Source organism: Typopeltis vanoorti, chromosome 16, assembly GCF_054136105.1.
Source record: "Typopeltis vanoorti isolate ZY-2024b chromosome 16, IOZ_Tvanoo_1.0, whole genome shotgun sequence".
NCBI lineage: Eukaryota > Metazoa > Arthropoda > Arachnida > Uropygi > Thelyphonidae > Typopeltis > Typopeltis vanoorti.
Window position 1 is genome coordinate 95,096,281 of NC_143564.1, and position 15,722 is coordinate 95,112,002.

The 15,722-nt window shown below is 37.3% G+C and overlaps 1 protein-coding gene across 2 annotated transcripts in view; it reads right to left on the reverse strand.

Moving 5' to 3' along the window:
• The window catches only part of LOC150098196 (UPF0235 protein C15orf40 homolog), a 101,787-nt gene that overhangs the window by 39,754 nt on the left and 46,311 nt on the right, over positions 1-15,722 (reverse strand). For both annotated transcript variants that reach the window (XM_090406437.1, XM_090406438.1), the window contains one exon: positions 3,557-3,656. In XM_090406437.1, coding sequence (XP_090262563.1) covers positions 3,557-3,656 — 100 coding nt within the window. The remainder of the gene's footprint in view (positions 1-3,556; positions 3,657-15,722) is intronic.

Here is a 15,722-nt window from a genome sequence, read left to right on the forward strand (position 1 = left end):
TAAACATAAATGGATGGAACACGTTCAAAGAATGAAAATAGAAAGATTACCAAAACAAGCCTTAAAATATAAGCCATTAGGAAAAAGAAAACCAGGACGTCCTCTTAAAAGATTCAACGATGACTTCTAAGGACAGAACAGGCCATGCTAGGCCTAAATCCTTGATATGCATGATGATGATGATTTTCTTATTTATTTTCTTTATGTTTTGAATTAAACTGTTAAAAAAAACAAAAAAAAAACATGAACAACTGCCACCACACCTAATCTTTTCTACATTTCTAAGGAGAAAAAATCAAGACATGTAGTGAGTATTCAGAGAGGAAGCTGATGACTTATTTGCAAACAGTTGAAGGCAGACCATAGGATAGTACTTTGCTGAGCAGACCTCTGTGCCAGACCCAATTAAATACATCAGAGATGTCAAAAGGAATTATATCAGTTTCTCCAAACCTTTACACAGCTTGAGTCTGGAAGAGGGTGATAATTACAAGTATAAGATAAGATGTTGTTAAATTATAATATTTGTTTATAATTTAATTGTTAATTGACATCATCTGCGCCATTTGTTCTATTGGGCAGATGAGGGTAATGTTATCAGTGAGAGTCAACATGGATTTGTGAAGGGGCGCTCTTATTTTAGCAATATGCTAGCCTTTTATGATAAAGTTACAAGAGCATTAGACAGGGAAAGGCAATTATTGCCATTTTCCTAGACTTAGCAAGGGCATTTGACAGGGTGCCACATGTTAAGCTGATATTCAAGTTGCAGCACATGGATCTCAGATTGTTCAATTGGATTCAGGATTGGCTGTTCGATAGGTATCAGAGAGTTGTGGATGGTGGAGCAATATCAAAGAGGCAGAAGGTTACAAGTGGAGTTCCATAGGGCTTAGTACTGGGACCTATATTGTTTAAGCTTTATATCAATGACATTGTACGTGGATTGCAAGGGAATTTGGTTGTTTGCGGATGATGCAAAGCTGGGAAGAGTTATTAGTGATAGTGTAGATGTGGTAGCCCTGCAAGAGGATTTGAATAAGCTAGATAGATGGGCAAATGAATGTTGGTGTCAGTTTAATGCAGCAAAATGTAAAGTCTTGAGGTTTGGGACACTTCGATGGGACGCTGCATACTCTATGGGAGGAGTTAAACTGGAGGAAGTAGGAGAGACAAGAGATTTGGGATTGATGATTGAAAGAAACCTGAAATTTAGAGGACATATTGCAAAAGTAGTGAAGGTAACACAGAGGATTGATGCAATAATGAGAAGGATACTGACCTGCAGAGATAAAATGGTTATTTCAGTTGTATAAGACTCTGATCAGACCACACTCAGACTACTGTTCTCAGATCTGGTCCCCAGAATTTGAAGGGGATAAATTAACTGTGGAAAGGGTACAAAGGCGGATAACAAAGATGGTGTCGGGACTGTAAATTGTTAGTTATGAGGATCGGCTGAGGGAGTGTGGACTGCAGAGTTTGGTGGATAGAAGAAGGAGGGGTGATATGATTGAGACTCTTAAACTGTTGAGAGGTGTTTACAGGGTTGACACTGGGGAGTTCTTTCGCTTGGTTGAACAGCGGGAGGGAGTTATGACAAGGGGCCATCCCTGGATGGCCCCTTGTCATAACTCGAAAGTTACGAAAGGAAACTGTGAGAAAGAGGGCGAGGAGTGGTTAATTTGCATGGAGAGTAGTTGAACCATGGAATGCATTGCCTGATGGAGTAGTGACAGTGAGAATGGTCAATGCATTTAAGAAGTGGTATGATAGACTTTGTGTTTCCTAGGAGGGACCTCCCTCAATGAGTCTTGATAGACTTGTGTTTCTTAGAAAGGACCTCCCATGATGGGTCTTTTGACTCCATGGAGGCCTGAATAATAATAATAATAATCTCCAAGGAGTTGCAAGACTCATCACAAGAAGACCTCACAATTATAGATTAAAGACTGAAATTACTTAATTCCTGAACTTTATCACTACATACATAGGATGTTCAGAATATAATGCCTCCACTGTGATAACTCAACACTAAAGAGATATATCAGCAAAATAAAAACAAAAGATAAGACTTTATTTTTATATACTATTTCTGAACATAATCTTTCCCTTTCAATACATTTTTCCACTATGTAACAAGTTTTTGAAACCACCATAGTAAAACTCTTCAGTTGTTTTTGGAAAAATTTTCTTATTTTGATCTGTTCATCATTTTCAAAATGGATAACCCCAAAATGTGTCTTTAGCTAAGCAAATATCCAGAAGTCCATTGCAGCAGATGTAGTAAGGAATATGTTCTAAACTTTAAATCCAATCTCTAATAGGTGTTGAAGTGAACACTCATGCACAGCTTCCTGTTGTCGTGCTGCAAATGCAACGGCTGTTTCATTGTTTCAACTTTTATAGAAAGGGTTTCTATAAAATTAATTCAGAAGATATTTTTGAGAACAGGGCTGGTTGTAGAAGGACTAGGGGACATCCATGGAAGCTGGGCAAGAGTGTGGTTAGTAAGGGTGTTAGAGCTGGGTTGTTTACTTTTAGAGTGGTAAATGAGTGGAATGGGCTGCCAGAGTCTGTGGTGGGTGCTGTGACAGTGAATGAGTTTAAGGTGAGGTATGATAGATACTGTATGAATGTCGAATAGTTGTGATGAACATGATTTGGGGCCTCCCTCGATGAGTCTAAGGACTCCCTGGAGTTGCCCGTAATAATAATAATAATTTTCTCGATGTCTTCACATGTAAATTTCTTGTCGTGTATTTCACCATACAACATAGCAAAATGACACAAAAATCAAATTTTCTTTCTTTTTTTTTTTTTTTTTTTAAATTAAAGTAACAAAGTTACAAACATTCAATATGAGCACCATTAGTGATTCAGAAAACATCCAGGCAATAATCCAAATGCTGCTATGTATACTGCAACATATTCACATCAACACTTTCAATGGCAGCTGTGGTCATCACCTTCAGATCATCAATATCTGTCACCTTAATTTTGTACACATGATCGTAGATGAATCCCAAGAAAGAAATCACAGGGTGTAATGTCAGGTGATCTAGGCAGTCAATTAATAGCACCTCCACAGTCACTCCATCTGTTTGAGAATGTCTTATTCACGGATGTTCAAAGCCCAATGTGGTGGTGCACTAATTGCTAAAAGGTGATACATGATTGCAGTTCTTCCAATTGTGGATAGACAAAGTATTGTAGCAAGTCTAGATAGGTGTTGGAGGCAATATGGACATGTAACAAGCGACACCACACATTAACTTTTGAGAAATTAAAAAAAAAAATTAGTCAAAACTTGATATTCAAAAAAACTTAATGAGTTCCCCTATAAAATGGGATAACTAGTATTTCTACAACTGGTTGACTCTTTATATTGGATAAAAGATGAAAAGATAATTTTTGGACACTGGACTTCAATTTTTATGTCACACATTTTCATTTGTTTAGATCATCATTCGTTTCAGAAATACACAACATGGATGTGTTCAATTGGAATGATGATATTCATACATATATGATTATACCCCAATTACAGACTGACCTGTTATCATACTTTGTTTAGCACCTGGTTTAGCATGGATTCTCAGTAAAATTCTGTTCCCTTTTCCAACTGACACTGGTGATTTTAATTTAGTGTTATCCTGAAATAACAAAATACTCATATATAACAGAAATGATTTCTTCAAGAAATATAGTGATACTATTATCTCAATATATAATTATGCAAAAGACAATAGTATGAGCAATGTATGAAAACAGTGGCAAGAGATAATGATGGTGGTGGTAGGGGGGACAAGAGAACAGAAAATAACAGTCTGTGTGAAAAACTTGGTGAGAATTGAGCAAATGTGTGAAAAGTGTTACATGTGAATATTGTTAATATCAACAGACTTCCATGGAGTCAAGAGACTCATCATGGGAGGTCCCACTCTCACATGCACAGCTCATCATACCTCGACTTACATGCATTCACTGTTCCTGCACTCACTATACTCTCAGGCAATGCATTCCAATCACTCACCACTCTCCGTGCAAAAAATCTACTCCTCTCCCCCCCCCCCCTTGCTCACACCTATCTCATGCAGCTTCCAGAGATGGTCTCTCATTCTCTTCCTCTTCAGATATTCTATGAAAAAATCACATCCACGTTAATCTGGCTGGTAATTACCCCTTACAAGCCTATACATCTCGATCATGTCTTCCCTCTTCTTTCTATCCATTAGGCTCTGTAATTTGCATTCTCTCAATCTATCCTCATATTCCACATTCCAGAGACCAGAAACCAACTTAGTCAATTCTCTCTAAACCCTCTCCTGTTAATCATCTTTCTTTTGAAAACCTGGCAACCAAATCTGTGCATGGTAATTCATATGTGGCCTGATCAAAGCCTTGTACAATGGAGTCAAAACATCCTTACTTCTACATGTCAGTGTTCTCTGCATCATTCTCATAATTTGCTGTGTTGTCCTCACTTAGCAAAATGTCCATGAAATTTCAAGTTCCTATCTACCATCACCCCAAGATCTTTCATCTCCTCCACCTCCTATAAAATATCCCCGCTAATCCTATACTCTGCATCCCATCTTTGCCTCCCAAATTTTAAAACCTTACATTTTGCAACATTGAACCAACATCCCCCACAAACTTGCCCATTCAGACAGCCTACTCTACTATACTACTCTATAATGCTTCCCAACTTTGTATTATCTGCAAACAACTTTATATCACCATTTAAGCCCTTTCCAATGTCATTTACATATAAATTAAACAGATGGCCCCAAAACAGACCCCTGGGATATGCCACTAGTGACTTCCTCTTTTGGGATATCACTTCCCTATATACAACATGCTGATACCTATCAGTCAGCCAATCTCCAATTCAACACTAATCTACTATCCAACCCCATCTGTTCTAATTTAACTACTAGTCTGTCATATGGCAATCTATCAAAAGCCTTTGCAAAATCTAAATATACTACTGCATATGCATCCCTCTTGTCCATTGTATTCATCCTTATTATAATAAGTAAGCAGATTGCTAAAACATGATCTTCCTTTAGCAAACCCATGTTGTCCATTAAAGAGAATTCTACTGCTGTCAACCCAGTTCTGAATCCTTGTCCTCACTAGCTTCTCCAACACCTTGACCACAACTCCAGACAAGCAGATTGGCCTATGATTCCAAGCCTTAGCTTGGAATCATAGGCCAATCCCCTTTATGAAGGGAACAATTTTTCCATCTTGGCACTCCTTTGGAAACTGGCTAATCTAAGATTCATACTAAAAATGTAAATTAAACTGATGGAAGTTTTTTTTTCACTTTGTTAGACTATATAAATTCAGTTTAATCCTTTATCCAAGTGTAAGCAAACAAAGTTTGTGCCTGAAATAACTTCAGGACTGAGGCAACTCGTGGTAAAGGTGGACCAAGCTCTCATCACTACTACTTGTCTTAGTGTCTCCCATAATGCAAAGCACATCTCTTTGCAGACATGTATAATGCTACGCATTAAGGGAAGGGCCACTACCCAGAGACCAGTTTCGATCTTCATTGAGGTCTCGTGAGTGAGAGCCAGACCCAGAGGTAGTGATACTAAGGTGGAAGTAATGAAGAAGTCATATTTACCTATATGAGTTGCCAAAAGGTGTCTCACCTTATTATTAAATTACTCTGGATTTAGAGAAAGATGTTGGAAGTTTTTTCACTTGGTTAGACTATAATAAATTTAGTTTAATCCTTTATCCAAGTGTAAGCAAACAACGTTTGCACCTGAATTAACTTCAGGACTGAGGCAACTCGTGGTAAAGGTGGACCAAGCTCTCATCACTATTTGTCTTAGTATCTCCCATAACGCAAAGCACATCTTGCTTGGTCCACCTTTACCACGAGTTGCCTCAGTCCTGAAGTTACTTCAGGCATATATTTTGTTTGCTTACACTTGGATAAAGGATTCAACTAAATTTATTATAGTCTAACCAAGTGAGAAAAAAATTCCAACATCTTTCTATAAATCCAGATTAATTTAATAATATGAGACACCTTTTGGCAACTCGTATAGGTAAATATGACTTCTCTATTGCTTCCACCTTAGTATCACCACCTCTGGGTCTGACTCCCACTGACGAGATCTCAATAAAGGTCGAAACCGGTCTAGGTAGTGGCCCTTCCCTTAATGCATAGCATTATACATGTCTGCAACGAGATGTGCTTTGCATTATGGGAGATACTAAGACAAGTAGTGATGAGAGCTTAGTCCACCTTTACCACGAGTTGCTTCAGTCCTGAAGTTACTTCGGGCTCAAACTTTATATGCTTACACTTGGATAAAGGATTAAACTAAATTTATTATTGTAAATTAAAGCTGTTGTTAACTCCCTGAAACATTCCCTCAACACATGCAGTGATATACCATCAAGTCTCATGGCCACGTTAACATCTAGTTTACTCAATTCCTCACTCATCATCATTGGTTCCTCCCCCCATTCCCACTGCTCTCAAGTTCTGCATTATGTTACAATCACAAGGATGGAATAATTTAATGAACTGCTTATTAAACTCCTCTACAATATCCTCCTCAGTGTTTATCATTCTCCCATTATCAGTGACCAATATTATCTTCCCATAATCATTCTTCCTTCTACTGGCTATATATCAGAAAAACTCCCTAGAATATCTTTTAATGTCAATTGCTAACTGCTGCTCATCGTGCACTTTTGCTAATCTTACTAAGCGAGTCACCTCTCTTTCTTGCTCTTTGTGCTACTCATCTTGTGCCACCGCCACAATGCTTTTTTCTTCCAGATTGCATGCTTCACCTCTTCATTCATCCATTTTACACCTACCTTATTTAATATCCTGACCTTTAGAATATACTCAGCCATTGCTCTGCCGGATACTTTCTGAATAGAGACCAAACAGCATTGATTTCCATCTCATGCAATTCTTCATTCATGATACTGCTGCATGCCACCTCCTGAGCTTGCAATAATCATCTGCCCTATAGTTCCTTTCTCAAAAAAGTTTGGTATGGCTGGCTAGCACCAAAGTAATCACTTCATGTTCACTTTCACGAACTGCAAGAAAATGTAATGAGGCCGAAAACACTTAAGATTAAATATGAGGTTGTATTATTCAGTTTCAAAACCAATATTTAACCCATATACACATAACTATAGTGCAATTAGAGAAATGGTGTAGCATATGCCCTTTGGTTAAAAAAGACCTGTGTTTAATTTTTCATCATCATGAAGAATCATCCTTATACAGGATATTTCAAATTAAAGTACCCCCATTCAGAGCAATCTGTAGAGAGGACCAGTAGACAAAATGCCTTTGAACTTGGTGGGTACCCTAATTATATCATGAAGAAGAAATTTGACAATAAAAAAAATTAGTTCAAAAAAACTGTTGATAGGAAAAATCTGGCACAGAGAATGAGAAAAGATAGTGAATTTTGCATACCATGTGAGCCATGATGATGATGTTCAGCCTGTTTTCTACCCACTGCAGGGTGAAGGCCTACCCTATTGTGGAAGGGTTGGGTACACTTCTCCCATGGTGACCCAGTCCATCTTAGGAGAGTGTTTATTCACTTGTATGAATGTACAAAGGTGGACAATCACAAACATCCATGTGAAAATGGGATTTGAATCTGCAGCCTCTTGGCTGGAGAGCAGATATACACTAACCATTCAGCCAACCAGGCCAGCATATGAGCCATAAGGCTGTATAAACAAAGGAGCGAAACTTACTCTACAGTCACTCGATGTGATGAGTATCAATTTGTTTGATTATACCTATTCGTGAAGTATTTCTATAGGAATGAGGAAAATGCTGCAGCAGCACTTTGTGAGCACAGATGCTTAGACTTTACAAAAATGATACCCAATACAGTGAAATCCATGATTTGTCGATTTCAAGAGATAGGCATTTGTCCAACTAGAAAGAGGGCATAAATCTGAAATTCTGCAAATGAGTGAAGATGTTGCAACTGCAGTTGCTGAACCTACAACATGAGAATGTTGTAGGTTCATCCAGTGTACATTGTAGCAAGACAATTTATTTTTGTCAAATTATACAAATTATATCTGTCATACACAATGGTAATTGGCATTTCTGGCACTCGTGGAGATGGTTGAGAATTGACCTTGGAACATTCTATGGAGTGATGAAGCACATTTTCATGTTTCGTGGAACAGTAAACACTCAAAACTGCTGCATCTGGACTGCAGAGAATTCCCATGCATTTCAACAAGTTCCCTTACATTCACTACAGCCAAGTCTGTTATTGTTTTTCTTCAAAGAGATCTCCTCCTCACAAGGCTTTGCAATTTGCATTCTTTCGTTCTGTCTTCATACTCCACATTTCTAAGACACTTAATACCTTTGTGAATCTTCTCTGGACCCTTTCTAACATATCTTCATCTCCATGAAAACATTTGCATCCCATTACTGCTTATCAAATTTCAAATCATTACACTTTACAAGACTGAACAGACAGTTCCACTTACCTACCCACTCATGCAATCTATTAAAGTCCTCCTGTTAGGTCATAATATCTGCTCTCCCCAATTTTGCATCATCTGCAAACAGTTATATATCACCAGTAAAACTCATCCCAATATCATTAATATATAAACTGAACCACAATGGCTCCAATACAGGCCCTTGTGGCACACCATTAGTGACTTTCCTCTTTCAGAATGCTGCAAACCCAAATACAACTTTCTGAGACCTATATGACAGCCAGTTACTGATCCAACTCACTTGTCTGTTATCCAATCCCATCCCTTTCAGTTTATTTAACAGCTTATCATGTGGCAGTCAATCAAAAGCTTTTTTTTGCAAAATCGAAGTATACCACTATATATGTATCTCCCTTGTCCAAGCCATTCGTCACCTTGTTATGATACACAAGTAAAGTAAAACATAACCCTTTAACAAACTTATGCTGACAACCACAGAGAATACTGCTGTTATCACCCATTTCTGTATTCTAGTTTTCACCAATCTCTCCAGTGCCTTAACCACAAACCCCATTGTGGTTAAACTATGGCTACAATTTGTAGCCATAGCCTTATCACCACCTTTATGCAGTGGAACAATTTTACCCTCTTTCCACTCTCTTGAAACCTGTGCTATTGTAAGACTTATTAAACAGGTATGCCAATGCTACTGCCAATTCCCTGGAACATTCCCTTAAGACATGTGGTGCTATGTCATCAAATCCTATTGCCTTATTGATAAAGTTTATTTTCTCGTATACCTCCTGCTCACTCACAATTAAGCCATCCTTCTCCTATGTCCTCTACACTTGAGGTTTTTCATAATTTCACCCTGATCAGGAGGACCCTTATAAATTGTTAACTGAATACCTGAATGATGTCTTCTGCAGCAGGTACCATTCTAATTACATTTTCATCCATTAACATCATTTTCCTTAATCATTCTTCCTTCTACTTGCCACATATCTGAAAAACTCAAGGGTTTTTTTTCTTGTCCTGATTTGCTAATTTCTGCTTGTACTGTTCTTACAACTGAGTCACCTTTCTGGCCTGCTCTTTATACTCTTCATGTAATTGATTGTTACCATTATTCATTTTGTGATGCCTCCACGGTATCCTCTTTTCCAAATTTCAAGCTTAATCCCTTTATTCATCCATTTGATACCAACTTTATTCAGTCTTTTGACCTTTGGAATAAATTTGCACATTGATGTTGTTAAATATCTTTTGGTCAGTTTCCACACAGCATTTATTTCCCTCCAACTTAACACCTCATTCATTCTATAACTCTAAGCTTTTCATAATCACCAGCTTTTTAATTCCACATATATACTTTCCTCACAGAAGTCTTCAATATGGTTAACAACAACCCAGGTAATCACTTCATGATCACTTTCACCAACTGGACGAAAGTGCAAAACCCCACTCACAATCACATCCTCTGATGAAATGATCAGGTCTAAAACTTTTGATCCTCATGTGCTCTCCTTTACATTATTATTATTACTATTATTACGGGCAACTCCAGGGAGTCATTAGACTCATGGAGGGAGGCCCCAAATCATATTCATCACAACTATTCGACATTCATAGAGTATCTATCATACCTCGCCTTAAACTCATTCACTGTCACAGCATCCACCACAGACTCAGGGAGCGCATTCCACTCATTCACTACTCTAAAAGTAAAGAACCCAGCTATAACACCTTTACTAACCACACTTTTGCCCAGTTTCCATGGATTATTCAGGCCTCCATGGAGTCAAAAGACTCATCGTGGGAGGTCCTTCCTAAGAAACACAAAGTCTATCAAGACTCATCGAGGGGAGGTCTCCCTAAGAAACACAAAGTCTATCATACCGCTCCTTAAACCTCATTGACTGTTCTTGCTTTCGCCACTCCATCAGGCAATGCATTCCATAGTTCAACCACCCTCCATGCAAAGAAACCACTCCTCACCCTCTTGCTCAGTTTCCTTTCGTAACTTCCAGGGATGGCCTCTTGTCATCACTTCTTCCCGCTGTTCAACCAAGCGAAAGAACTCCCCAGTGTCAACCCTGTAACCACCTCTCAACAGTTTAAAAGTCTCAATTATATCACATCTCTTTCTTCTATCCACCAAAACTCTGCAGTCCACATTCCTTCAGCCGATCCTCATAACTATCATTGTACAGTCCTGAAACCATCTTTGTTATCTGCCTTTGTACCTGTTCCACAGTTAATTTATCCCCTTCAAATCCTGGGGACCAAATCTGAGAACAATAGTCCAAGTGTCGTCTGATCAGACTGCCTAAGATAGTCTTCTCTTTAAAAAACTCAAATTCATTTTCCTTATTCCCAAATGCTCTATCTCTTCATTCCAATTTATACTGCCATAATTAAAATCACCGTTCCCTTGAAATTGCCTATACATTTCTTCATTACTATCACTTCATTTCCTGACTTATAACAGAATCCAGCTAAATATTTCTTCCTATCAACCTCCACCTCACATCATACTGACTCAAAACCATTCCTATCAAGATATCATCATTATCCAACAATTTTTGGGCAAGTAAACTCAATCAACAAAACCATTTCCTCTCCTTTATATCTGATGTTCCTGGCATTTGTAAATAAACACAGCAACTCACTTTTAGGTCTACCAGTCCTGCCCATGCTACTTGTAGGTTATGATTTCCCCACCCCTAACCATTCCCAATTATTTAATTATCTAACATCCACTTTGGTTATATAATTTTGCATCACTGAACTGAAGCCTTTTGGCTTTTTATTTTAATAATTACTATTACATGTTGCATCTCTAATGCATTTGGAAGGCTCGACGTGAACAGATTCTTTAACTGGAAAAGAACTAGCTTTCATTCTTGTCAATGATTTGAGAAATGCATCTGTAAAATAAAAGGGCTCTTATAATTGGGAGCCAGTTAGCTTGTCTCATACAGAGGTTGCAGGATTTTTCCTTCCAAATAAAGATTTTTCATTCCATAAACTGGCCTATGAACATACAGCAAAATTCAGTCAAGGTTAAATAAAAGATCTGGATCTAGAGGATTGTCAACGTGAAATCTGGATGATTGATGCTGAGAAAATGTTGGGAAACCTGGATTTTAGAGGCTGTAAAATATCATTCTTGAACAAAAATGCGCTCAGGCAGGTAAAATTAGAGATAACTAGAGGGCTGTGATTATTCTCTACTCCCATATAACAATCAACTAAGTGTCTGTAACAACAGCTGACTTGTAGGTAGCATACATAAATACTTTTCAATAAATAACAGAGCCCAAATTCAATTAATTTGGAATTCAAAAGTGACACGAACAAAATTACTTTATGTTACTGTTTTTGTAATTCTTGTAGAAAGGCTTATACATTGGCTATACATGATTATTGAATTACTTAAGGAATTCACAACGTAAACTGGAATATAAATTAAAATAAACTTTAATATATACTTCCTATATTTCGGCAACATCACGTTGCCATCTTCATGGGAAGAACTTAAGATTAAGACACGTGCAAGCAGGCACTAGAACACCAGAACATGATGGTGCCCCCTAGTGGGCTATATTAGGTATTCTTTGCCGTTGGGCTGAAGTTCTCATGATGTACATTTCCCAAATTTGGGGCAGTCTCATGCATCCGAATTTGTTGAGGTTTATTACCGTGGCTTTCTTCCAATGTATTCTGTGGTGAGTATCCAGGGCATGGTCTGCAAGCCCAGAGGGGTTGTACTGGTGAAACCTGGTGTAGTCCTTGTGTTCTGAAATTCTGATATTCGCTGTCCTGCCTGTTTGGCCAAAAAATACTAAAACCTGTAAACCACAACCCCCCCCCATACACACACAATAAAGATTACTCTAAATCAATCACTATTCCTTACATCTGGGGCACCTCTGAGAAAATAACCAAAATCCTAAAACAATATGACCTGACCTCTTGTTACAAACCATATAGAAAATTGGCATCCCTTATCTGCTCCACAAAAGACCAACTACTTCCCCTAAACCTACCTGGTGTTTACCAGGTCCCTTGCAGCTGTAAACTGTGCTATTTTGGTCAAACAGGCAGGACAGCGAATATCAGAATTTCAGAACACAAGGACTACATCCTTGCAGCTGTAAACTGTCCTATTTTGGTCAAACAGGCAGGACAGCGAATATCAGAATTTCAGAACACAAGGACTACATCCGGTTTCACCAGTACAGCCACCTGGGCTTGCAGACCATGCTCTGGATACTCGCCACAGAATACATTGGAAGAAAGCCACAGTAATACACTGCAGCAAGTATAAATTTGAAAGACTATTGATAGAATCAGCCTCAGCCCTAAAAAACGTGCCCAACCTCAACAAATTTGGAAAACGTACATCATGACAACTTCAGCCCAATGGCCAAGAATACCTAATATAGCCCACTAAAGGGGCACCATCAGGACTTTAGGAATAAGTAGTCTCCTCTTCGACCTCATTTGCTGTTCTAGTGCCTGCGTGCATGTATCTTAATCTTAAGTTCCCATGAAGATGGCAACGTGACGTTGCCGAAATATAGGAAGTATATATTAAAGTTTATTTTAATTTAAATTCCAGTTTACGTTGTGAATTCCTTAAGTAATTCAATAATACTGTTTTTGTAATTACTACATGAGATAATGCATCAGCATAATAATAATATAAAATGTTTCTTTCATATTATTTCTCTCTCATAACATAATTTGAAATAATATTTATATGTATAATTTTAAGAAGGTTTTTATAAAACAAAAGAATGTAAAATGATTTCATTCATTACTGGATGCAGATACTCACTTCTGGATTCTGAATTAATAATGTCAAGTGTGATTCTATATTGTATACATTCTGTATTCTATAGAAATGCATCTATACCTAGAAATCCAGTAGATTGTCTCAAGTCATCGTTCAGAGAGGATCTCCTTTTGTCAATAAACAAAAAAGTGTACTTATCATTATGAGAAATCTCCAAACAGAATTAATGAAAAGACTTGCCAACCAAGTGGTTAAGTGTATCTGCTCTCCAATCAACCAGTCTGTAGGTTTCGATTCTGTGGTGGGCATGAATGTTTGCGATTGTTCTTAGGCAGGTGATGAATTCCATCAATTGATGTTAAACCACCGCCACACTTACTGGAGGCCTGAAGTGGCTTGAAAAAGTTCCATGTTTGGTCTTTTGTAAAACTTGGGACTATGTAAAAAATAAATAAAAAATACAAATATATATATATATATATATATATATAAAATTAATAAATATAAAATCACTAAAAACAGAAAAAAATCCTTGGCCCAGGAGGTACTAATGCACTATTGTTCATATTGAAGTTTAATAAAGAAATAACCAACTGGATAACCTATGTCTAAGCATTCCTACCAAAATAATGTACTATAGGTTTGCAAAATCCCCACCTTATTCAACTGGGGTTACATTTTGAAAATGATACAAATTTAGCCTGCTCTCGCTGCAAAATTGTAAACAGCAGGCTGATCAAAGAGGCGGCAATATACAATTTTTTTTTAATTTTTATTCGGTGTATCTGGCCTTATTTATTTTAATATTGATCATTGTAAGAATTTTTTTGTTTTTATGATAAAAATTTTGTTTCTTAAAAATGAACTTATGAACCGTGCCCCGGCAGTGGCACCCCCTTCATGGCGGTGCCCACATGCTCTGAATGCCCGTTTCCGCCAGCCCTGTAGGTGTGCATCCTTTTTTGCTGTTAAGGCTACGAATGCTAGTAAAGTGGATAAGGAAACATTTTTTCTTTTTTTTTTGCAAGTATTTTTGGGGCCTTTTTATTGGGTTTTTTTGCTACTTTGATTTATTTATTTATTATTACATAACACTTCCAGGTAGTCTAAAGACTCATCAAGGGAGAGTACTTACTCTACAACTCTCCATCTCCACCAACTGCAACTAACTTAATCAACTACACCAATATTTTACTTTATTTTTTTGATTATTTGCTCTTGTGGATTATCTAATTTCAGACAAACAGGAAGATCTGCTTCTATTCAGCTAGAAGAACACCAATCTTATATTGAATACCTTAAACCTGAACAGTCTGAACTTGCAGAACATGCCATCATCACTAGACATAGAGTTCACTGGAAAAAGACAAGAGTCCTTCACAAAAGTTGGTTCCTCATCGAACGGCTTTATAAAGAAACATGTGAAACTTTACTTCATTCTCCTAACTTAAACAGATCCGATGGGTTACGTCTACCTTTATGGGAAATAGGACTTTATAAATCAGCTAATCTTTCCTAACTTTTTATTGTGTATATATATATATATATATATATATATATATATATATATATATATATATATATATATATATATATATTTTTTTTTTTTTTTTGTTAGGAAATTTATTGACCTTTTTAGTTATCTTACACCAGCTACTTAGGTGGCGCTTTTTGGAATTATCAGTTATTATTTAATTTGAGCTTAAAATGAACTGAAGATGCCTGTGACACGCAGGCGAAAATTATACTATTAAATAATCTTTGTACGTGAGTTTTCCGTTGTTAATTTTGTATCTATTATACTGCTCGAGGTATTCCTTTATTAAAACATCTTGCCAAGGGCATGAATGTCTGTGATTGTGCTACTAACCGTTTATCATATATACTGCTCTAACCTGTGTCCTGGCACAGTATGACCCTTGATGTCTTTGCACCATAAAATTCAAAAATAACTAACTTCATTCAGTATAATACGTTAAGTTTAATCCTTTATCCAAGTGTGAGCAAACAAAGTTTGCACCTGAAAGTATCTTCAGGACTAGGGTAAGGTGATACAACACCAGAGCAACTCATTGCAAAGGTGTAGCAAGCTACCAACACTCCTGTCCCAGTATCTCCTATAATGCAAAACACATCTCCTTGCGGATATGTCTAATGTTATGCATTAAGGGAAGGGCCACTACCCAGACTAGTTTCGTATTTCTGCATTTCTTTATGAAACCTTAACTCGCCTTTCAGGTGAAAGGTAAGTTAAGAATGAAGTCTCCTGCAGAGAACAGGATTTAAACCCAGGTCTTTTAGACTTAAGGGCAAACACTGATTGCACTATAGAGGCACTCTGCAGTAAAAATAATTGCAGAAAGATTTAAAAAATAAAAATGGGGGGGGGGACAATAATATACATAATTACTCTGTACTGCCTCTAAGATGCCTATAT